General features: G+C 41.5%; 1 protein-coding gene and 1 non-coding gene across 3 annotated transcripts; both read right to left on the bottom strand.

Annotated features, from left to right (window-relative positions):
* Positions 1 to 4026: 4026 nt before the first annotated feature.
* Positions 4027 to 8693, bottom strand: LOC133923830 (protein REDUCED WALL ACETYLATION 3-like). 2 transcript variants are annotated; one of them, XM_062369102.1, is made up of 15 exons: positions 8448 to 8691; positions 8285 to 8376; positions 7873 to 8010; positions 7707 to 7763; positions 7534 to 7606; positions 7155 to 7313; positions 6476 to 6625; positions 6103 to 6358; positions 5892 to 6013; positions 5640 to 5726; positions 5453 to 5541; positions 5300 to 5362; positions 5006 to 5062; positions 4638 to 4734; positions 4027 to 4560 (listed from the first exon to the last, which is right to left on the bottom strand). In XM_062369102.1, the coding sequence occupies exons 1-15, from the start codon at positions 8475 to 8477 to the stop codon at positions 4402 to 4404; spliced, it is 1629 nt and encodes a 542-aa protein (XP_062225086.1). In that variant the 5' UTR covers positions 8478 to 8691; the 3' UTR covers positions 4027 to 4401. The 2 variants fall into 2 exon arrangements, with proteins under 2 accessions (XP_062225086.1, XP_062225087.1); XM_062369103.1 differs by lacking the exons at positions 5006 to 5062; positions 5300 to 5362 and having other exon boundaries at positions 8448 to 8693.
* A 14783-nt stretch (positions 8694 to 23476) lies between these two features.
* LOC133925671 (small nucleolar RNA Z247) lies at positions 23477 to 23615 on the bottom strand. Its single transcript, XR_009910945.1, has one exon. It is a non-coding gene; the product is annotated as a small nucleolar RNA Z247 (small nucleolar RNA).
* Between the last annotated feature and the right edge of the window lie 1517 nt (positions 23616 to 25132).

Below are 25132 nucleotides of genomic sequence, written 5' to 3'. Positions count from 1 at the left end.
TGAAGCATAATATCATGCCAGACTAGTCTTGGTATGGTTGCAGCATGATGAGCCATGCCGGGCGGCGGTGTGGGGGCGGGGAGCTGCCATGGCGGGGCGGGGTGGCCGGGTGGTGGGGGTGGGGTGGCTGGGTAGGGTGGAGCAGGGGTAGGGCAGCTCGGGTTGTCCTGGGTCATGTTTGTGCCAGTCCATCTGGCACGGTGTGCCGTGCGCTCGACCCAGTCACAACCTACCACCTCGTGCCGTGTGGGTCTAACCAGTCTCAGTTCGAGCCATGCCATTCTTAAGTCATACCTACAGTGATGTCTCAAGCCGGTCCTGTAGATACGATTCATTTAGACAACACTAGTTAATTGCATAGCTACGTCAATATCATAATAACTAATGTACTAGTATTTATCTTTGTTAGTTCTCATCCTTGTATCTTTTCTATTTCTCTCTAGTACAACACTCATGACAAGGTACGAGAATTTTCAACTGACAATTTGTCTTCTTGCTTCTCTCGGACAACTAGGTTTGCTTCTTCTAACTACCTCTTCTTTGTTTAAATTGCCTCAACACCGTACTACTGCTAATTATTGTTAAACAGGGCACATTAGTGTATTAGTACTCCACCCTTGTCTTTACCTGCGACATATACTAGCTATTAGATAGGCATAAAAAGTGAGTGGTTTTTGGTTATTGATCTTGACATTAATGCTCACGTGGCCCTTATCAGCAGCTGGCAATGCATAACATTCCATTATAAAACTAATGTATATGATTTACTCATGCTATGAGATGCATAAATAAGCAAGGCTAGTAACTATATGTTTTCTCTTTTCTTTTCCTCTCTATTTTTTAAGTGTTTTAGCTAAAAAAATCACTTGGGTAAACACATGTTATAATAATTACTAGTAAAGTACTGTGGGTATTACATAACATAACCGAAGGGGTATTCTCCTTTCTAATCAAGGCCGTCAGTGGGGAATCGAACAACTGTGGATTACCTAGTACGACTCCGATTGATCCTGACGGTGGCGATGGCTTGTCGCGGTGGTGTAGTCATCGACGACTTCGATTTTGACGCTGCAGTGGTTCAACTTCTCCGGCGAGCGGCAAGTAGCATCGGGAGGTGACAATGAACTCAATTGAAGGATTTGTGGGTGTTGGGGACTTCGTAAAAGGTCAGACTATTTCATATATTGGCTTTGAGCTTTGAGTTCATTGTCCTCGGTGTAGAGGCCCGGGTAACATCGTGCTACTTCGGTAACGGCAGCAGCTCAGTGTAGAGGCCCTCGGGTGGCGATTTGGCAGCGGTATGATGTGGAAACGACTGCTAGGGTTGGCATAGTGCTCGGGGAGGGGTGAGGGGTGCCTTTTATAGGGTGAGGAGGTGAGGGAGTGTCTAGATAGGGTTTCCCCTCTGATTCCGCGACATACTCTCAATCCTAGTCGGTTTCCACGATTTGAGCTCGGATTCTTCGCGTAATTGATCGAGGACATCAATGCCATTCCATTTGAATGCTGGGGCAGTTTTCATCCTTTAAACTTGAGGAGCAATCAGTGGAGCGATTAGATTTCGTGTCAGGCATAAGAGAAAGGAAGGGGATTTTAGGAGGAGGGAGATGATACTAACGGTAGGGCCTCATGGGCAGAGAGAGAGAGAGGTAGCTGGCAGAGGGAGATGAGTGTGGCATGGGAATAACTAGGCTACAACCAGCTTTAGCCCAATGAGGAGCACGCACGGTTTCAGTTGGTGGAGCAAGGGAGTTGGTCGGCCCGATCGGGAGGGAAGAGAGAAGAAGGTGTAGGCGGGCCGAGGGAAGAAGGGGAAACATGATTTCAGCCCCGGGGAGGAAGGAGATGGATTGTTCCTAGAGAAAAAGAATGGGCCCAGGAGTGAGAGTGAATGGGAGAGAAAAAAGGATTTCAGCCCAAGCGTAATTTCTTGTTTTTGTTTGTTTTCTTGTTTCCTTTTTTTCGGTTTCTGATTTATTATTTCTCAATCATTTTTCTAAACTTTAATTAATTAGAAAAACCAATAAAACCAAGAAAGAGGACAAAACTCCTAACTGAACAAAAAGAAACAACAAACACGCTGAGGAGAATAAAAGAAATTAAATCTAAGCAGAATTTTAATTGATTTTTTATTTTCTTTGTGCAATTAATTTCTTAGAAATTTGGGTTGTTACACAATACCCATTTATTATGCCGTGTTGGGCCGCCCATCATGCCTCATATTCAGGCCAAACATGACCCAATGTTTGTGCCGTGCTAGCCTGATGCTTTTCGTCTCCGTTACGTGTTGTGCCTACGGGCCATGGACCAGCCCAAAATAGCATCGCTCAAGTCTCATGTCTCGTTAGCCTACAATGAGGCATTGTAATTGAGTAAAGGGGTGCTAAGATATCTCAATGGGACAACTGGCATTATTAATTTTTATCTCAAGGGACAAGATAACATGTTGTCGGGTCACTCGGATGGTGGCTAAGTCTTATAACATAATACAATATCACAGACTTGATATATATTTCTTAGTAGGAAGACACCCATCTCGTGGAGATCTATTAAACAAACAACTGTTGCCACATGACCAAATCTTTCCAAAATTATAGCTTCCTATGAGACTACGAAGGATTGAGTTTGGTTGAGAAGGTTGATACACCATATCTTAAAATCAATTAGTGTAGAAATGAATAAAACATGTACTATCATCTATGAGGATAACTCGACTTGGAGCTGCACATATGAAGAGTGATGTCATGAGCAACATGACAAAGCACATTCAAATAAAATATTTCTACCATTTCAGCAAGAAGGAAAGGAGATACAAATTGAATGGGTTAAGTCAAGTAAGGATCTTGTTGATCTATTCACTAAGTCCTCACCTAGTCTTCTATTTGAGAAGCATATCCAATTTATAATAACAAGGAAGCTACAAGAGTTACTTGCTTGAGAGGGAGATTCGTGATCTTCATCCAATAGTTCATCCTCAGGACAAATTTGTGTGTTGTACATTTTTTCATTGGTTGAGTTTATCTCACTGAGTTTTCTCAATGTGAGGTTTTTAATAATACAATAGGTGCAATGTCAAGACATGCTAGCTATGTATTCTTTCTTTTTACCATTTTTTCCATTGGGTTTCTGGAAGGAGTTTTTAACGAGGCATGAGCATGACATTGTTAGGTGTCCAGGGGGAGTGTTGTGATATGGGGGGGGGGGGGGAGGTTTCCCTATATACGTGGACACTTAACTAAACAAATCCTAGTAGAAGATTTAGTTCAATTATATCTCTTAGCTCACTTAGAGATCTTGCGCGCTGCTCCGGAGCGGCACTTTTGCGGTTTCCTCCTCCTTGTTGGCTTTTGTAGTTTTTTTTGTGTAGTTTTTTTTGTTGTTATTTTTGTTGTTGTGGTGCTCTAAGCCCATATCTTTAGCTTGGTTCTTAGCCCGTTTTGTTGTGTGGTTTTTGCTTAGTTTTCTCTTAATTAACTGAGCTTCTCAGCCCGTCAGGTTTTTTTCTTATTAATATAATGGTTCAGTTTCAAAAAACACTTGTTTGATTAGTGCATGGTTAAGGCCCGGCCCACCATAGAGGATATACCCTAGTCCAAGAGCTGGAATTCTTATTTGGGCCGAAGACCATAGGGCAAACCTGCAAGGCGCAATCGCAAGACCTTCCAGGCCGACCTCTGAGGCTCTGAGCCGCAGAAGGTCGCGCTGCACCGCTGCCGACCTGGCCCCGCTGTGCGCCATTCGGCTCCGGCTGTTCCGTCTCCGCGCGCCGGCCTCTGAAGCTACGAAAATTTGCTGTTATATCTGGAGCCCCTGGACGTGTTGTGCAATCATTCACATTGCTTCTAGCGCAGGTTGCCGTGGTTGAGCTTGATGTAGTGGTTGCCCCAGGTAGCCACGAGAGCCGTCGTTTTGTGGTTGCTCCAGCAGTCCTCCTTGTAGGGCAGGTTGGGGTTGGTCGGTGGCAGCTTGCCCCCTCCTCCACCCGCCACGGTCGCTGCAGCCAACGCCATCTCCTTCACCTCCATATTTAATTAGTTATTTTTATTATTAAAAGTTTGCCTAGGCTCTCTGAATTTCCTGGCTCCGCCACTAACTACGATTTCACAACATATGAAAATGGACCCCCTATATCGGCATCCTCTGGTAATGCAATATTCTACATGAGCAAATGAGCAGTTTCTTCATGCAATTCAACTGTCTCCAACTATGAAAAGGAATTGAGGACAGAGTTGAACATCCTATCAACTAAACATGTTGCAAAAGCAACCAACTGTCAAGTTCATTTACTTGGAAATTTCTTCATTCCCGGAGATACAATGTGCTATCTGAGTTGAGTTACATGAAACACATAGCTCAAGACAGAGTAGATAACTTCAACTATTGTAGGTTCCAGGTGTTTACCTAAACAATAGGAATTTTCAGAAGAACAAGTGAGCAGCAATAGAGGCACACAAAGATGACGATCCCAGCAATAAAATTTTGATATAGACCATTGTTATCCTTAGTGGGAATGAAAGCCTCCTTCAGTACGTTTGTGAGCTTAAACATCCGGTATGATAGCTGCAGTATAAATCATGTAATGAATACCTTTTTGATAATTCTATTGAATGAAATGACTTTGAAGTTTGTAAGCTTACCAAAAGATATATCGTTGTAGTAAGCATGAAGTTAAGCAATGGATAATTTGGTATGAAACATAGAAGTAACTTTGGCTGTCCATTTGGAATACCAGACCTGTAAAAGAAGCCGCTGATTGGTCAGTGTGAAAGAACAACAGAAGCTCACAAAAGTATATGAACATTTTCTTTTGGATTCAGTTTAACACGATTCTACTACATAAAAGAAAGATCGACTGGAACACGTCTGATTTCCATTTCTTGAGTGTTGACCCTATATCCACTTGCTATAGGATACACATTACAACATTACTGAATTAGGAAATGGGCAACGTATGTAGCAGGAACTCAGTCCCATACTGAGTCAAAAAAAAAAATCAGTCCCATACCTGAGCCATATGTGGTATTGAGAAATATAAGTCTCCATTGTGATTTTGCCAAGCCAACTATAAAAAATTGAGATTTACTTAGAGATGGAGTAAGCGAAACAATACGAAACAAGGTGCTAAAGATTTAGAGCTTTTTTATCATCCTTGAAAAGGCACCAAGAAATACCACAAAGTTTTAACTCGGAGGCACATTAAAAATTGGTAACCAAATTTTGGTACCTCTCAGGTTATAATTTTGATAGTTCTTGACACCTTTTCAAGGACCGTAAGAAACCTCAAAATTTAAATGCTTACACAAAAAGCGCCAAAGAGGAACTCCTCAACTGCTGGGTGCAATTGCGTAGGCAGATATAAACACTGTAAGAAACATGGGGCCAACTGCAATCAAAAGTTTCTGCCATATGCCATATTGATTTGAAATTTATGATAACATTTTCTTATACATACGTTATAGGAATCCACGATGTGTAGGGATGGTACTTGTTGTATGTAAGTTTGTCTAGCTTGTAGATATATTCGTACCACAGATAGCCAGCCTAGAAGAAGGAAGAGAACACCTACTTAGTTACTACAAGAAACTCATCCTAGTCGGCACAACAACAAATCGAAGGTAAGAAATGATCATGGAACTTACCATCAAGGAAATTGTCACAATGGTTCCCTTGATTGACAATCTAACCTTAGTCTCAGATTCTTCCAGCTTCTCCATCCATCTTTCAACCTGTTTAGGATAGAAGGTTCTATGTTAGATAGACAAAAGGGGCGAGCACTTGAAGTATAGACAGACTAAAGAGAAAGAACTATATGAAAAATAACTTTGAATATCTAATACTCATGCATGCAGTTCAAGGGGGATAAAAGATATATCTCTGTTTGAAATACTTACATTAGGATGCAAGTAAGCATAAATCATTCCAAAGATCCATATGTATCGATCAAGGCCAGAACGGAAATGCCACTCGTGTAACAGGGGTAAGTTTACCTTAGAAGGCTCTGGATTTTTATAGCCTGAATTAAAAGAGCATTTATGTAATTTAGTCCTGATCCCTCACTGAAAACGACAATGCCATACAGAAAGAAATACAGGAATACCTTACCTATCAGAAATGTAAATGGCGCCCACAAAATTTCAAATACCCCAGGAATTTCCCATATCAAAATGACAGTCAAGAAGCAGAAAGCAATCTTAATAGCCATGACTGATGGTATCCCATTGTACTTATTAAAAAGACAAAGTGATCCGTATACCATAAGAGTAAATAGAGTGTGCATTGGAGAGATATAATACAGCATGTAATCATTGTAAAGGACAATGCAACAGAATGCCGCAAAGAAATTTACCCTCCACATCATCTGCATTAAAAGTATATCAGTTAGTATTCAGTGTTTGAAAGGTGGAGTTATAAGAAATCTAGAAGACTTAAATTTATCATAATATCGAAGAAACTAAGGTCGGGATAGAATGGGCACCTGAGCAAATCTTGCAATACTAAAATCTTTCTTGTTATAGTAATAGGAGAAATTCCCAAATCCAGTCATCCAGACATAGGCAGCAATGAACACACGAATTGCATTGTATATTTCTGAGGCAGCGAAATAGTGGTACATCAGAAATAAGACCTGGAAATGCAGATTGAACAAAATGTATGTAAGAAAAAAGCCAAAAAAAAGTATAACTAATACAAAATGTATGTAAGAAAAAAGCCAAAAAAAAAAGTACAAGAGTGATGCTGCAGTAATCACATATTTCTTTGGCATGCACTCATTGTAACATACAAGAGAAAAGTTATTGCAGTAATTCTGCAAATAAAATCATTTCATTATATAAGGTTATAAATTGAAATGGCAGTCTGTATACAAAATACCAAATTGTTGCCGATGAAGGATAAAAGGAAAATACTTTCTTTAAACATAATGCATCAAACATGTATGGAAATTTATTAACTTGGTATTATGTCTCCTCATTCAATAATAAAGAACATCAGAAGGATTCCCCTCAAAAAATGATAGAGCTTACTTATGGTAATCTAAAAAGCCCAATGTCTAACAAGTGCATTTTATATGTCATCATACTCAGATCTCGAAATCCCCGTTGATATAGATATCTAAAAAATCACATTACAAAAAGAAGTGAAGTAAAATCACCAACCTGCATCCACCCTCTCCATTCATCAGTTTGGTGGCGATTAAGATAGAGAATGGACTTTCCTGAAATTGCTGATTTTTCATGGTGCTTCGTAAGTGAAGTAAGTGTTGATGCTATGATGAGAAGAATGTATAAAAACAGAAACAGGTCACGGTTGTAGCTCTGTCAGAAAACAAAACGGTGATTACTATATAAGCAAAAGCCAGTGCTAGCCATGACCAACATGTTGGAAACAGGCCATAGTAGATCAGAAAACTAAAAGTCACAAGGACAGTCTTCAGAGATCAGAAGCACTCTATAACCACAGTTTAACCAACAGAACCCCTGCTACATCTACGTCATACTATTTTGCCGAGAGTGTCAAGAGTAACAGGACTCTTACCTTCTTGCTTTCTGGAAATATGTTTGTCCGATCACAGATGTAAAAGTAAACCATAATAATGCCAAATTCAGCCCTGCAAATGGTTTAAACGGCACATAAGTACCAACAGATGATCTCACTTAGCCAGAACGCCGAGAGCAGATATGCCATTAATTCGAAATGATCGATCTTACATGGCTCTCAGTACAGCACGGTTTTGAAGCAGAAAAGACTCGTCCAATGTTATAAACCTACAGCTCACAAGTCACAACCACAGAGACATCAACATTTCACAACTGTATATTTGTGTTATATATAATCCTGATGGCTTCTTGTATTAGTCCTTTGTATAAATAGTACCGTATTAAATTTGCTTTGGTAGACATGTTGCGGAACTTTGTAGATGATGGTGGTTTCGACTGGCCATGGCCTCCTTCAAGTAGTACTGCCTTGTCATCTTGTTTGATGGTTTCGTTATCCAAGTGAGCATCCGAGTGGCTGCAGATGATGAAACATTGTTGGAAAAGAATATAATCCCGGCAAAGTTAGGGCACCTGTTCTTCAACATGTTCGTGATGTAAGATCTAAACAAGAATTAATACTCCTGTTGCAGTCGAGTTATTTGGAACAGCATTACAATACGATGCTGTCGGTCCTTGAACATTTACTAATTCACAGATCTTTTAATTGAAGAGATCTAGATACTGATTGAGATCTACGATCCCAAATAAAGCTAACTAGAACTAGGGGTTTCTGCAAAGATATGTCTTACACTTTTTCATGAGATAAAGATTCCCTGTATCCCAGGATTTCGGAGTAGATCCATGCGGCGAGGACATAGGAAAGACCAAGCAGAAATGACACCTGAAAGAAAGCAAAACTATGAGTGCTATGAGCCTAGCAATTAGTTCATCAAAAGCATCAAACTAGTTAACCTGAGAGGCCATCCTGAATTCCTGATTCATCAAGCGTTGTATGCGCTGCCTGGTATGCTCACTGCTTTCTAAACATTGGTGATTATATAGTTAGTTGGCTCAAGCAAGAGGATTCCTCGATCGTTAGAATCGATTAGCTAACCTGGTACAGTTCCAAATACTATTCTCAGTATATATTAATGTCAGTGATGTGTTTGCTAGGTGGTATCATCCTTCGCAGAAATTGCTATTAGGTTGAACAAGCAATAGACGGAACTGATTTATTCCACACGCATGCCTAAACCTACTACGGGTGACGAAGTCCATGCATGGACATCAAAGGTGACTTGTGAGCCTGTCAAGACACGACTAATGTGCAATGACTGATTCTCAAAGAGAGATAATAGAGAGATTGTGACTCCAAATGCAGAATATTGTGTTGTTATATTCAAGATTGCCAGCTTACAGGAAGATCATTAAATTGATGCGTAGAGACAACCTCTTCAATGTATTGTAGCATGTTGTTTCTTAGGTGCTCCCAAAATAATTAATTATTGTTGTGTTGTGTATATCAGAATATACCTAAAACATTGGATTTCGTGCCAGAGTTGTATCTTATATAATATAGCATAATTTTCTTCTCTCTCATATTTAATTATTTGCCACATAAAAAATCATATATAGCACCTAATATATTTGTATGATACCACTCATTGGGAGTAGCATAATAGCTTATTGATTACCCTGTGCCCCTGCTGCTTCGAGCTCTGTTCAACCATTGAGAAAAATAATGGCTTGTTTGACATGGGTTTGGATCCAAATTTTTAGGACTTATTACAAATTTGTGGAATGAGCCCTAATACATATTGGGGGCGGGGGTGAGGGTTTTATTTCAACCTTTTCATTCCCGCACTAAATTAGTTTTTGTAAGAAAAAATTGCTATTTCTGTTTTCTCAAGGAAAAATCCTCGTTCAATTACATTTTCAGCCTGTGCCACTACTGCTTTTCATCTTATTGGCCTGATGCTAGTGTGCCACCTGACTGCACAAGTTCTTCTGAAAATACCACTATGGTTACTCACCGTTCATCTATATCATTGTTTTCATTTTTGACAGGCAACTGACCGAACCTTTATAAAATAAAGAAATACCCAGAATGCCCCTATTCAATATATAGCATACCCTCAACCACCCCCACATCTCACTACTTATTCTGTCAAGGCCCTTGGGCGTTGAATACCTAAAAATCTAGTTTGGAAACTATACTAGTGCTATGATTAGTGGCAAGTATGAGCAACTTAAGATGTGTTTAGTTAGATAGGATATGATTATTCATGTTTTGTTGGATGTCACGATCTAATTTTTTATTTGATAGTATGGTTATGACAATTCAATTTTTTATTTGATTGGACGGATAGAAATTAGACAGAACTATCCAAAATTTTGTAGGACTTGGTATATATTTAGTGTTTATCAAAATATAATCATGTGAGATCTTGTTTTGTTGATTTAATTATAATAAATAATTTCCACTTAATATGTCTATTTCTTAATATGCAATGTGACCTAATTTTTACTAGGTCGGTTAAATTTTATGTCTTGAATTTATCTGTATATTCTTCTTAATACGCAAAGTCACTTCCCCACAGGTGATGAGTCTCTCCCCCCTCCAAAAAAAGATCGCCCATATACTTGGACGCAGTCTCGCTATGGTCCACATCGTTGACCGTCGTGCACAAAGGTCGCTTGCGTCTGCCTCAGCTGCCGCCAGGAGCAAAATACACACAGAAGATGCAGGGGCTCCAAAAGTTGGCGTCTGCGTGCTGCAGAAGCTTGGCCATTCTATTTTTTAGTGTTCAATTGAATGGATGAGTGAAGGGGTGAATGAGAAAAAGAAATATATTCTACAGATACTGGATGGGGATCCGGGCAAAAAGACCGGACGGAGCATGTTCGCCTTTGTACGCTCGTTTCTGCTCGTGATATTTTTTTATTTAACTCTCAATTTTATTTAAGAGTATAGAGTGGTTCAAAAATTTTAAACGTGCACTAGCAACCTATTTTAATTGGTTACATATAAAAATTTAAGTCAATATTTAATTAAAATTCTCCATGTTGAGGTGGATTCAATCATTTAATCGCTTCTATATCAAGTAAGCAATTCTTACCATGAGAATAGACTCATCACGAGCAACTTAATTTTAAGTTGGATTAATCCAATGAACCACTCATTATCTTAATTTCACTAGAGTTGTATTTTAGCGCTCCGGCAAGGCGTGCACAAAGTCTCTCATAATCACATTAGACCTTCTCACAAACTTCTTTAAGAAGATCACCGGATCACAACGCCGCCACGCGCATCTAAGTGTTTGCAAACACCAAGAGTAATAAGCCAAGATAAACTTGACTCTCACCAAGTATCTAAAACTCAATCTCTAATGCAAATGCATTTTATTCTTGCTTCACAATCCTCTCTATGTGCAACACATGTACACATGTGTGGGGAGAACTTTAGTTTGCTCAAAGATGCTCAGTGGGGGTAGGAGTGTTTTTCTAAGTATCTGGACTAGAGGTATATATAGGCTACACTACCAAAACTAGCCGTTATACCCGAGATGACTTCTCTGCGGATCTAGCGGTCAGACCGCCATTGGCAAACAGCTCTAAAACTAGCTGTTATAGCCTTTACAGGTCTTTGATGGTCAGACAGACCACCTTGGCAGTCAGATCTCCAACCGTTACATAGAGATGAAAGTTCTCTACAAGCTCTAGTGGTCAGACCAGCCATCTTGGTGGTTAGACCAACAACCTCTCTAGGAAAATGAAGTTTCAATTTTAGCTCCAGTGGTCAGACCGGCAATCTTGACGGTCAGACCGCCACTCCCAGATCAGCACAACTGACACTCAGATAAACGGCGATAACTTTTGAACCGATGCCCAATTTAGATGATCTTAGACTCTATAGAAAGCTTATTCAGAGGGCTACACATACCAACTGATTGCTTAATCTTAAACACATTAGATAAAACCTAAAACATAGTACAAAGATCCACTACAATGAAAACTACATAAACCTTAATCTTTTACAAAATAAATTTGCAATCTAAAGGTTCCATACAACTAAAGGTTAAGTAATTCACTATGAAAACTAGCAAAACACCTTTGCAACCTAGTGACATGACACATAAAGTAGGAATATGGACTTGAGCTATTTGCAAAACCCATTTAAAAACTATAGCATCCTACCAAACAGAGTATGCACATGCAAGATTGAACTTATTAACACATGGTAAAAACTCAAGCAATCATCTAGACCCCTCTTAATAGTATTGTATTTATCCTATCAATCCAACCATTTCTCTTCTCTAATTAGCATTGACCGGTAAAAGATAATGCCCTATATTTTATACCTTTACATTGAGCTAGTCATCCTGTTGAACTTGACAAACACATCATCCGAGTCCCAATGTTTCTTCTAGGCTTGTCATCAACTCTTCACTTGAGCTTGATGATGATGTTCATCCTTACTTCCCATCTTGATCCTCTATTGACCTTCTAGAAGGTTGATAAAGCTCACTTGATTGCTTCCCATGCACTAAGCATGGAAGACTTTTCTTTTCACACCTCATTCAGTTCACTACCGAGGTATGAACCGCAAGCATCAAGAACATAAGTTGTCCACTAAACATTGAATATCTCAATTCAATATTTGCCTTTATATAGAACCTAACCCCAACTTACTCTCAAGCACATAGCATATGGGTTAGTTCACAAAAATCAATTGATAATTCCATACCTTTAGTCACTTGATCTCCATAAGTAACTTTGATCTTCATGTTTATTATCAATATTCTTAATACCATCCTCAAACTCCAAGGTCCCTTCCCTCTAGCTTCTTCTTCATCACATGAGCATCACCTAGAGCTCAATGACCTCGATGCATATCTTTTGATCTCATGGAATTCCTCAACGAATCCATGCTTTATCACTTATGCATCTCCTACGGAACAACCTACTAATAATTCTCAATATAATTGTTAGTCTATGGGTATTATCACCACTTACCCGAGCATCAATTAGAGCTCATTCATCTTGATGAATTTCTCTTAATCATATGGCATTCCTCAATGAATTCATGCTCAATCCTCCATGCATCACTTTTGGAGCAACCTACTAATAATTCTTAACACAATTATTAGTCTATAGGTATTATCATTAATTACCAAAACCATACTTAGGTGCTAGATGCACCTTCACTCGGCCTGGAATTACTTGAATTGCATAAATAATTACAATGTATGCACATGTGGATGTTTTGGGGCACCATCCGAGTGGGTGGAAGTGGGAACACCTGAAACCGCCTGAACTGTCGCATGCTGGAAACTGGTACATGCTATGGTCGACAACTGGCTAGCCAATAGCGAACCTCTCGTAGGACCACAGTTGCAGCAGTAGCGGGCACCAGGTGAAGACCACGTTCGAATTGACCTTCGTGTAGGAATTGCACAGGCCCCTGTACGTAGCAGCCAGTACAACTGAAGCCTAGCTGTATTGAGGGACCTGCCCCAGACCAGCGTCCGCAATCTCTCTGGCGTACGGGACCATGCTCCATGAGACCGAGTTGTCGTGGGTCTCAGTGAACACGATCCAACCAAACTACTATAGCAAGTGCGCCTCCAAGTGGTGGGAGACATTGCCATCGCCTACTAGTGATTGGATGTGCTCTGTCTATGAATTACGAAATGACAAATAATAAGTTAATCAGTTAGTAACTTGAATGACATGAAAAACATTACATGAATGATGTACCGCAAACTGTACGAGGAAGACCTTCATCAGGCCATGCTTCTCTGACCCTAGAATCATTCTCAAGGGGGCCAGGCTGTCCCTTCGGACAACGACTCCGAACTGGGCAAGGAAGTAGTCGTGCCACGTCACGCCCATGACCCTCGCACCAACTGTAGCACCCGCGCAAGGCAGGCCTAGTAGCAGGGAGACGGCCTCAAGCATGGGCACCATCTATCCACAAGGGCTGCCAGGAGGGTCCTATTGATGAGACCATGTTCATCATGGATGCGACCACAGCTGGGGAATCTAAACAACCCATGCAACAGGTATATTTTTGTGGGCATGATTTTTTAGGTTTCCATGACGATAAGCTTGCTGCAAGGATGAACAATAGCACACAACTCCTTCCCTTACTTCATGATGATCATGATGTGGTGCTACACGGACACGATTATGACTACTCCAACGTGTATAACTACTTTCACTACATGGCCGAGCCTACCTCTACTTCCCCTACATCGACACGACTGCAACCAGTTCGGGACAAACTAACAGCATCACCTTCCGAAGGCCATAATTATTTAATACAGAGTCCGATAGAGGCGTATGAGTACTTGATGGAAAACTTCTTTCCTCAACTTTCTAATGGATCCATCCCCACAACCAAATTTGTCTAGGAAGGCCTTCAAAACATCGCGACAAGTTGCTGCTATTTCTGTCAGGTGTTGCATCACCTTTTACCGGGCCTTGGGCCTTGTAATTTTGTTAGGCACCCAGTCCCAAGTTGGTGTGCGCCACCATCACCAGGAGCACGCCCAAGGGGTGCCGTTGGACGTCCACCTATTTCCTTATATAGTTTGATGCCACCACGTTTAGACTTGGGTCTTTATTGGATTAATATTGCCAAGACAGTTTTTGTCGTTTCATCGGTTAGAGGAACCCCACCTTTGGTAATTCATCTTCATTAGCAATTCAGATTGCGTTCACCTTTTTGTTGTGAGTTCCTTCGATTTCTTGTAGGTACGAGTAACCCTTGTGGTAAGGTCAATCATGTGTGAGCATGGTTGATAATGATAATCTGGTCGATCTGTTCATGGTGTGTTATCTACATTCCCCATTGGTATGTGGCGCCGGCATTCTTCAATTCGAATGGCATCTTAACATAGCAATAGAATCCAGACAGAGTGATAAAGGGGGTTTTCTTCTCATCTTCTGGATCCATGCTAATCTGGTGATAACCGAAGTAGGCATCGAGAAGTCTTGGATAGTCATAGCTAGAGGTGGAATCAGCTATCTGATCTATTCCTGGTAAAGGAAAAGCATCCTTAGGGTAGACTTTGTTGAGATCGGTAAAGCAACGCACATATGCCGTTTGCTGTTTGATTTTTTGACCATGATAGGGTTAGCAAGCCACTCAGGGTGATCCACCTCCCAAATGAAACCTGTCTTGGTGAGCCTTTCAATTTCTTCTTTGATGGTTTCTTTCCAGTCGAGCGTGAACTACCGAACTTTTTGCTTGATCGGCTTTGCGTCGGGCCAGATAGCTAGTTTGTGCTCAATCACCTCCTTGGGGATCCTAGGCATGTCTGACGGTTGCTATGCAAACTCGTCGATGTTTGCCCGGAGGAAAGTGATGAGCGTGAGTTCCTGTTTGGGATCCAGATTGGAGCCGATCTGGATTGTCTTGAAAGACTCTGCTGGGTCTAGGGGAACTTCTTTGACTTCGGCGTGAGATTTCACGGCTGCCTTAGGCCTTGAGTTTTTTGTCTCCTTATCGGGTTGATGCTACATGGACATATCTAGACTTCATTTTTCACAACATAGGCCTACTTTTGGGCAACCCCAAACAATAATGACTCGGTTCCGGGATCTTCACGCACTGAAAAGCATAATGCTTGGCAGCCATGAACTTGGCTAAGGTCGATCGACCTAGGATGACATTGTACGCCATCTCGAAGTCAACCACATCGAACATAATCTTTTCCTTCCAGAAGTTGTCATGCTTCCCGAAGGTTACAGGGAGTGATATCTGGCCGATGGGGGTGACCGAAGATCCAGGTACTATACCACAAAAGGCTTGTGTAACCGTCTTGATAGTAGATCGGGAGATCTACATCCCTTTGAGTGCATTAGCAAAGAGGATGTTCAGGAAACTCTCCATCGATAAGAATTTGGGTGACCCTACAGTTATTGATCATAGGCTCGACCACTATCGAGATGCGGCTTGGCCATATGAAGTTTTCAGGGCAATCATCTTGGCCAAATGAGATGTCAACGTTTGACCACTTAACGGCCTGACAACCAATGGGATGGTAGCTAAGATTTCTCAGGCTATTGTCTTGTATAGCCTTTTGGACTTGTAGGAAGTAGAACCACTGAATATGTGGTTGATCGTCATTTCATTCGGCTGAAAAGACATTGGATCCGTGTCGTCCTCGCTGTCGCCGGATCTGGAATCCCTACTCTGGGCTGTGACCTGGGTCTTCTTTCCTTTGCCCACTTTCTTGACCTTCTCCTTGACCATCTTCTTCCAGAGATAGCACTCGTGGAGGCTATGGATGTCAATCTGGTAGAGGTCATACCAAGGCTTGTTGTCACGTTCGACGAAGCTTGATGTAAAATTCTCGGCCTGAGAGGAACCAGGATGCTTATCGAGCAGATCTGCAATGACTTCCTTAGAAATATTTTTCTTGCCCTCCCCCCTAGCATTCTTCTTGTGCTTGATCTTGATGTTGTCACCTTCGAGCTTAGATTGAGGGCATTTGATGCCATGAGTCTTCTCCTTGACAAAGAGGAGCACGTCTTCAGTCTTGGCGGACTCATCAACAATCTTCATGAGCTCTTTGGCCGCCTCAGGCTCTTGGATGGTGGTGTCCTCAACGCACCTCCAGCTCTTGACCCACCGAGTAAATGCATGCATGACATCGTAGTCACTGACCTTGGGGATGTTGTTCCAGATATTGTTGAAGCAGTGCACGAACTCACATAAGGTTTTGTTCCCCGTCTGCTCGCAATGATATAGGTCATTTTTCACGCCGAGGCGAACATATGTACCCTGGAGGTTAGCTCGGAATACATCGCCAAGCTGTTCCCATGAGTAGATAGTGCATAGAGGTAAGTTGGTCAGCCATGTTCTGGATGCCCCTTCAAGGGTTATAGGAGGTAATTCATCATTACCTTTTCGTCCCCACCAGCCACTTGTATGACCATGGTATAGATCTGGAGAAATTCAACGAGGTTCATTTTTTTGGAGAAGGAACCTTTATTAACTCTCATCATTACATCAAGCTGATACAATTGCACAAGGGTTTACCCTTGGCCTCTGCATAAATAAGATGCACACAACCGTGATATTATAAACATAATCTTGGTACATGAGACACACGCAAAGCAAAATTCTAACAAGATAAAATTACATCTCCCCTGCTCAGGTTATTCTTCTTAGGCTTAGATGCGGAGTCTAGACTGCCATCCAAACTAGGTAAAAAGCTCCCTGGCTACTCACTCTAGTTGAGTACATGCTGTAGTAACCATTTTGCGATACTCGTCCCGATGTAGTATAGACCACGTACGGAGCCAGCGTGTACAAGTAAAAATAACTTGTGAAGGAGAAAAAGAGTTGCTCTTGTTAAAGACAATGTCATTCCGACATAGCCATAGAGACCAACAAAATGTGGCCACCGTCATCAGTATGTAGCCTTTTAAGTTTTTACTAAGACCCCAAAGCCAATTCCCAAACATTTTTTGAACATTTCGTGGTTGGTAACGGTTTGATGCTACCTGGAATATTAGCCATGAAGAGCGTGCGCAGTGGCAATCAAAGAAGATGTGCTTAATTTTCTTAGGTTTGTGGCAAAAGCAACACTTCTGATCACCATGTCATTGTCTTTTACTTAGGTTATCCTTTAATTTGTTAATAGAACACCTTTCTGCATCTAACAAAGGAAGATCTTTTTTTTTGTCAATGATTTGTGAACTGCCGATCTAACGAACTTGTTGAAGAAATAGGGGATGCTTTGAGTAGACGAATCACGAGGGAACCGGTAGGGGTTTTTATATAGGTTCGGGCCTCCATGAGGACAATAACCCTACATGTTTGACTTGTATTGATTTGAGCCTGTTACTATGGGGTATGTGGCTAGCCTAGATGGATCTAAACCTAGTTGGCGACTTGCTCAGCTTCTTTTGGCTTGTATTCGATTTGTTTGGGCTTTTGTCTCTTCATTTGGGAGTGTCCTCCGTAGGGCCCCTGGCTCCGTATATTTATGGGGGTGTTGTATGTCCTTTAGACTCATCTTTCTTGTTCTTGGAAATAAACCTTCTCATTACAGGATGCCTTAGGTACCTATGTATAGTTTCTTTTCATCTAGGGATCCCTTTCCTAGAGATAGAGATATGCTTCGGAAATTGCAGAAAACCCTGGGGTGCCCGGATATGGTAACTATCCAATATTCATTGTTAAGCCCCTCATCAGTATGCGAAATGAGGCTTCAATGGATTAGGTATATGGCCAAAAAAGATAAGCTTTTTGTCCGACCATATCATTGAGTAGGACTCGAGTCCCGATTAGGATAAAGCATCTAACCGTGCTTTCTGGACTCTCAAATTACCTACTTGGGATTCTGAACACCTCAGAGTTCTCGAAAAGGTGTTCCATTTGGATAGATTTTCTAGTTGGTCTATAAATATCATCTTGTCCTTACAAAGGTAGGAGGGGGATAAGACTCATCGCTGGCTAGGCTCAGAAGTTGAACTGTTGCAGCAGAAATTTTGTGCAGTGGTGAAAAGATTCTATGTCCTCCTTTTCTATTAAAAGATCAGGATGGTGTTTGGAAACTAAGCGCATTTGTTGGTGTAGTGCACTAGCTCTCCTGGTCTTTTGTACCAACAGTCCAAGCATGCACCGAAAGAGATCTTGAACAAAAAATGCAATGGGACCTTGTTACAAAAAATCATAGCCCTGAGTAGCACTCGGAACCGCCGCGGTAGCTAGTCAGAGAATTGACGAGTCCGTTTAAGCTTTTTTCTGTGTCATGTGCTTGGAAATAGAAACTTATTCTTTTATTAGTAAAAACAAAAAAATTTAAATGAAAACAGTGGGACTACTTGGGAATTTGATATTGAGGAGATACCGGTAACCTAACATGCTCAGTGCTACTCACTTTCTCCTCCGGCTAGCGTAGGATGACTTTGTTACTAATAGAGGAGCTTAATCGGATCAACCCTAGGTCTAACGTGAGTGGGAGGTGTCGTAGACCCCAGACACTCGAGGACGCGATAGGGAAACTTCGTCAGATCCCACGAGGTCTTAACTTAGAATATCATGCCCATGCGAAGGAAGTTGCTTTGGCACATACATAGTCTGTTATCATTAGTTCTTGGTATACTATATTCATCTAGCCCCCGACTGGTTATCTGGGAAGAAAACTTAGAGATAATAAGATAAAACCGTTGACCGACCAGTATGAATTAGCCAGCCGGGGTCAGAGAAAAGAATTGAATACTCATATTTCCCCTTTAGTAGTAAAAACTCTTGTTTCCTAAATTCGATTCATGTGTGACCTTGTTCGCGCTTATCTAAGTGCGCGTGATAGGTAGAGGTACCTGGATTGTGGCTTAGCGCTTGTGTACCCGTTTTACGAGTGTCAGACATTGAGTTTAGGGAAGACAAAAAGAGAGCAAAATCTACTAGTGGGAGCAGCTTTGCGATGTATTCTAAGCCAGCTTCAATGGTACATACGTTCGCTCCAGCATGAAAAATGATCTCTACTGTTGCGAGCAGAAGGGAAGTGAAACCTTGTGCAAGTTCGTATGTCGCTTCACCAATATCCGGAACAACATCCCTAAGGTTAGCGACTACGACATCATACATGCATTCACCCGGGGGGTCAGGAGCTAGAGATGCATTGAAGATATTGCCATCCCAAAGCCCGAGACAGTTAAGGAGCTCATGAAGATCATCGATGAGTCCTCTAAGACTGAAGATGTGCTTCTCTCCATCAAGGAGAAGACTCAGGGCATCAAGCGCCCTCAATCCGTGTCGAGGGCGACAAGGCAAAGGCTAAATGCAAGAAGAACACCAAGGGAGGTAAGGGCAAGAAAAATAATTATGAGAAAGTTTTTGCAATATGCCTGACGTCCATCCCAAACACACTGATAGGCTCTGATGCGACCTCCACCAGATCAACAACCACAACCTCCACGAGTGCCACCTCAGGAAGAAGATGGTCAAAGCGGAGGTCGAAAAAGCGGCCAAAGGAAAGAAGATCTAGGTTGCAGCCTAGAGTAGGGATTCCAGCTCCAGTGGCAGTGAGGACAACATAGATCTGATATCATTTCAGCCAGATGAGAGGATGATCGACCACTTGTTTGGTGGTTCTACATCCTACGAGCCTGAACAACAGTACAAGGTGGTGACCCGAGAAGTCCTAGATGCCATCCCTAAGGGTCGTTAGGCCGTTAAATGGTTAACCACGGAAATCTCCTTTGGCTAAGAAGACTGCTTAGATAACTTTGTATGGCTAGGCCGCTTCCCAATAGTGGTCGATCCTACGATAATTAACTGCAGGGTTACCCGAGTTCTTATCAATGGAGGGAGTTCCCTGAACATCCTTTTCGCAAATGCACTTGAAGGGATGGAGATCTCCCGGTCTGCTATCAAGCCGGTTACTCAAAACTCCATGGTATAGTACCCAGATCTTCGGACACTCCCATTGGCCAGATATCGCTACTCATTACCTTCGGGAAGCACGGCAATTTCTGGACAGAAAAAATTATGTTGACGTGGTCGACTTCGAGATGGCATACAATGTCATCTTAGGAAGACCTACTTTCACCAAATTCATGGCAGCCACGCATTACACTTATCAGTGCATAAAGATCCCAGGACCTGAGAGAGTCATTACCATCCGGGGCTGCACAAAAGTAGGCCTACACTGTGACAAACAGAGTCTGGACATGGCCACGCAACAGCAACCCAACAAGGAGACAAAAAACTCGAGGCCTAAGGCCATCATGAAGTCTCATGGTGAAGTCAAAGCAGTTCATCTGGAACCAATGGAGCCATCCAAGACTGTTTGGATCGAATCCAACCTGGATCCCAAATAAGAACTAACGCTTATCACCTTCCTCTGGGCAAACACCGACGTGTTCGCCTGGCAACCGTCAAACATACACAGGATCCCCATGGAGGTGATTGAGCATAAACTAGCTATTCGACCCAACGCAAAACCGGTCAAGCAGAAACTCTGATGGTTCACACCCGACTAGAAAGAAGTTATTAAAGAGGAAATCGAAAGGCTCACCAAGGCAGGTTTTATTCGGGTGGTGGATCACCCCGAGTGGCTCGCAAACCCCATCATGGTCAAAAAGTCAAATGATAAATGACGAATGTGTGTCGACTTCACGGATCTCAACAAAGCCTGCTCTAAGGACGCCTTTCCTCTACCATGAATAGATCAAATAGTTGACTTCACCTCTTGCTGTGACTATTTAAGCCTTCTCAATGCCTACTCCTGTTATCACCAGATTAACATGCATCTATAGGATGAGGAGAAGACCTCCTTTATTACTCTGTTTGGAGTCTATTTTTATGTTAAATGCCATTCAGATTGAAGAATGTCGATGCCACATACCAACGAGGAATATAGATAACACCCTATGATCAGATCGGCTGAAATGTCATGGCCTGCGTCGATGATCTTGTCATCAAAACCCAAAAGAATGAAGATCTCATCTACGATCTACAAGAAACGTTCAACAACTTGCACAAGAATCAAGTCATACTGAACCTGAAGAAGTGCACGTTTGGAGTTAACACGGGGAAACTGCTCGGTTACCTAGTGTTCTACCAGGGAATAGAAGTCAATCTCGAGAAGATCAAAGCTATTGAAGAGATGCAAACTCCCAAGTCAGTGCGAGAAGTTCAGAGACTAACCGGATGCATGGCAGCCCTCAGCCGGTTTATTTCCTAGCTCGGAGATCGAGGACTTCCCTTCCTCAAGTTACTAAGACAACATGACAAGTTTGAATGGTCAAAAGAAGCAGACAAAGCATTCAAAATTTTAAAGAGATATCTTTCTTCCCCCCTGTGCTAATCGCTCCTAACCCTAATGAAGATTTACTCTTATATGTCGTGGCCAAACCACGTGCTGTAAGTGGGATATTGGTGGTGTAAAGAGAAGTGCAAGACAAACGAGAGAAAAGCCAACGACCGGTGTACTACATCAGTGAAGTGCTCCACGGTCCTAAAGAACTCTATCCATAGGTGCAGAAGCTATTGTATAGCTGCTATACTGATGGCCTCTCGTAAGTTACGATATTACTTCCAGGCTCACAAGATTATCATACTATCAAAATTCTCACTAGGCGAGATCATGCACAAGAGAGATACAATCGGTCGAATCGCCAAGTAATCTATTGAACTCGGAGAATTTGACATATGTTTCATGCCTCAAACAACAATCAAGCTACAAGCGCTCGCTGAGTTCATGGCCAAATGAACAAAACTAGACCAACCCCATGATGACCGTGGCCACTTATCAGATGTATGAACTTTATTCTTCGATGGATCGCTCACGCTTCATGGCACGAGGGCTAGGATTATACTGATCTCTCCAACAGGAGAAAGCCTACAATACGCTTTGCACATTGATTTTCCGGCCATGAATAATGTAGCCGAATATGAGGGTCAGCTCGTTGGACTCTAAGTAGCTTCTGCTCTTGGCATCCGCCGCCTACATGTGAAAAGGGATTCACAGTTGGTGGTGTAACTATCACTATCGGTTCATGTCATGAATCAGTAGTAATAAGGGCAGTTCTACCACCGATAGTGATAATCTTTAGTGTCGGTTCAATAGCCGGCAATGATGCCAATTATGAACCGGCATAGATCAAGTGTTTTTTTTTTTGGTAGCGTGATGTAATTTTTTCGTACATGTAAGTGCATAAACAATTTTTTTTAAAAATATTATCATAATGAAATTTGAATTATGTAGATTTGCTATAGTTCCAACATGTGATTTAAAGATAAATAAAGTTTGCGTAGCTCAAAATCGGATTTTTTTTTTTTTTATCCGTTGTGTTGCCTCAACGCTCAACACACACACACACAAAGTTCTATACATCCTACCAATTATAGTAATTTATAGACTAGCAGCATTTGTGTGTTCCAGTGAATTGAAACGCTAATACGTGTATAGATTAGAAATGAAACTGCTTTAAGCACTATTCTTTATAGACTTCTCTATAAATAATACCAGGAGGTAGCCATCCAGGTTTGAGCATGGACGGGCAGGGGTGGTTGACTACATTTATGTTATACCATACAGTTAGCATGAATTAAAAGTCCCAAGTATTAGTTTCTACATGCATATATTTTAATGTAGAACAAAGAACTGAAATAGACACAAAAATTATGAACTAAGAATTCCCTAAAAAGATATGTTCGATTATTGAATACTCCAAAGATCGAGTAGATAATTTTTTATTTCACAAAATTTAAAAGTTAAAAACTAAATACTAAAATTTGTCTTTTGAACTTTTCTATCCAATTATATATGAATTCATCATAAATCTTCCAACGGAGACTTGTTGAAAAAAATAGCTAAAAGTTACCGCATTAATCAATGAAATGGAAAGGCATCTAGCCATCACACTTGATTGATTTCTATTTAAATGGTTTAGATTAACTTACCAGCGTTTAAGGGACTCAGACTTGTCGTTTTATTTGCCGACTGATCCCATCTGAACAGTAAGATGTCCGGGAGATTTGCCACTTTGTCATCACCAGTTAAATGTTTGACTTAGAGATGGAAACTTTAAATGAAAAGTCGGTTGCATCGACTATCAGCTGCAATTGCAAGCTATGGATCTTCAAATTAGGGTGATAACTGTGACCATTTTCATAATTCGCCTAGCTGCTTCCACTTGATATCAAACATGATACCTTGGATTTTATAGTCAGGTATTTAATTCAGCAAATTTGGAGGTGATACTTGCAAAATTCGGTAGGGTACAATGGACGAGAAGGGTTGTATGGGTATTTGAGGAGAATATCCATTTTTTTATGGAATATCTCACACGATTGTAGAATGGTGTACGGAGTTAGAGAAGAGAAACAATTTGTTAATTTGGTTCCTTTTTGTCTATGATTGTCAAAGTATTCCTTCTACTGCCTGTGCTGCTATGGCCGTGGTATGATTGTCTATGATTTGCTGATGACTGGAACTGGTTTCTAGAGCCTTGTAGCAATTCCATCCTCATCTCAAAACTGAGTCGTTGATCATTAAACTTGCTCCGGGAGATTGGTTCTGCCCGTGCTGCTATGACCGACACCAGAGGATTGTATTCGATGTCAAGGCCAGCAAGGATACAGGAGACAATCTCTTCATCATCATGGGGCTTCCCGGCCGATGCCATCTCATCGCCGAGAGCCTTCATCTTGGTGTAGTATTCCGTAGTTGACATACTTCCCTTCTGCGTGTTCACGAGAGCCATCTGGATGTGCATCACCCGTTCTTCACACTGCTAGGAGAACATCGCCTCCACAGTACGCCATACTCGTGTTGAAGTTGTCATCGGCACAACATGCATCAGGACTTCCTTGGAGAGAGTGTTAACCCAGTAACTCAGGACCTGCTGATCTTGGGCCACCCATTACTTATAGGCTGGATTCTGCACCATCTCGGTACCCTTGTCCTTCTCGATCTCCAGAGTCTTGACCAATTCCGTCATCGTTCGATCAAGATACCCGGTAAGCTGTGCTCCACGCACAGCTGGAAGAATTTGTGCCTTCCACAACAAATAGTTTTCTCTTGTGAGCTTCTCAGAGATAGGATGGCCAAGAGGGGACGACAGAGATGATGAAGTGGTGCTAGATGTATTTGGAGGAAGACTTAGGCTCCGGTACCATGTAAAAGTTCAACGAACGCTACCACATAATTATTGAAAGCAGATGGTATATTACAGACGGTTTCTTATGACCTATCACAGATAAAATATCCTCAGACATTTATTAAGATAGACGTGTCTATAATAAGATCGGAGTCCAGGTGTGAATGAATTCACAGACGGTTTTTATAAATCTGTTTGTTTCTATCATAAAGAAACATACAACTTTTAGAAAAATTAATCTGTGGTATTATCACAGACGGTTTCTTGTAAGATCTGTCTGTATCTATTCGATAGATACAAACAAATTTTATAAACATTCGTCTGTATTTAAATACACACAAATATTTTCAAATTTGACAGCCCGTCTCCCTTGGCTCTTTTAGCTTCCCACACACACAACCCACTCGTCTCCTCAGACTCTTTTGGCTTCCCACACACACAACCCCTCAACTCCCCTCAATATAAAGCGACGATGAGTGTTCTTATTCCTCACTCGCTATATCCAAGTGTTCCATTGCACTGAGAAGCATCCTCACTCGCCATCAGTGTTGGAGAAGCAAGATCTTGGCGGGAGCCGAATCCCTTTCACTTCATTAAGTTCCCTTTGCGGTTTAGTTAGAGTTTGTTAGGTTTTCATTGCTTCAATCTGTGCAATTGATGGCACAACCTTGTTCCCATTGTAGATCTAAAATGGCGCAATTCACGGCAATCAAGAGGTGACAGAATGCGGTTGTCCCTATGGCGTCTTCGACGCTGCGGATGTTTGGCGTCAACTTTGGTATGGTGGACTTCGTCTTCTTCGCTGCTGTGAAGGTCCCCTTTGTCGACCTTGTGTACGCCGTCAACTGCGTTCTCCATTTTATTCTATCAGATGAAAAAAAATTTCATTGTTGTTCGTCAGGATTGAGACATTTTTGTCAACTGCAAGACATGCTTGAATGCTCATTTCTTACTAAATTATGGCTGGTGGTTTGGTAGCAACGTAGTTTGGTTTTGGCTCATGTATGAGATAGTTAAGGTACAAC

This window comes from Phragmites australis, chromosome 7, assembly GCF_958298935.1.
Source record: "Phragmites australis chromosome 7, lpPhrAust1.1, whole genome shotgun sequence".
Taxonomy (NCBI): domain Eukaryota; kingdom Viridiplantae; phylum Streptophyta; class Magnoliopsida; order Poales; family Poaceae; genus Phragmites; species Phragmites australis.
The sequence above is the reverse complement of the archived record's forward strand: the minus strand, read 5'-3'. Positions and strand labels throughout refer to the sequence as shown.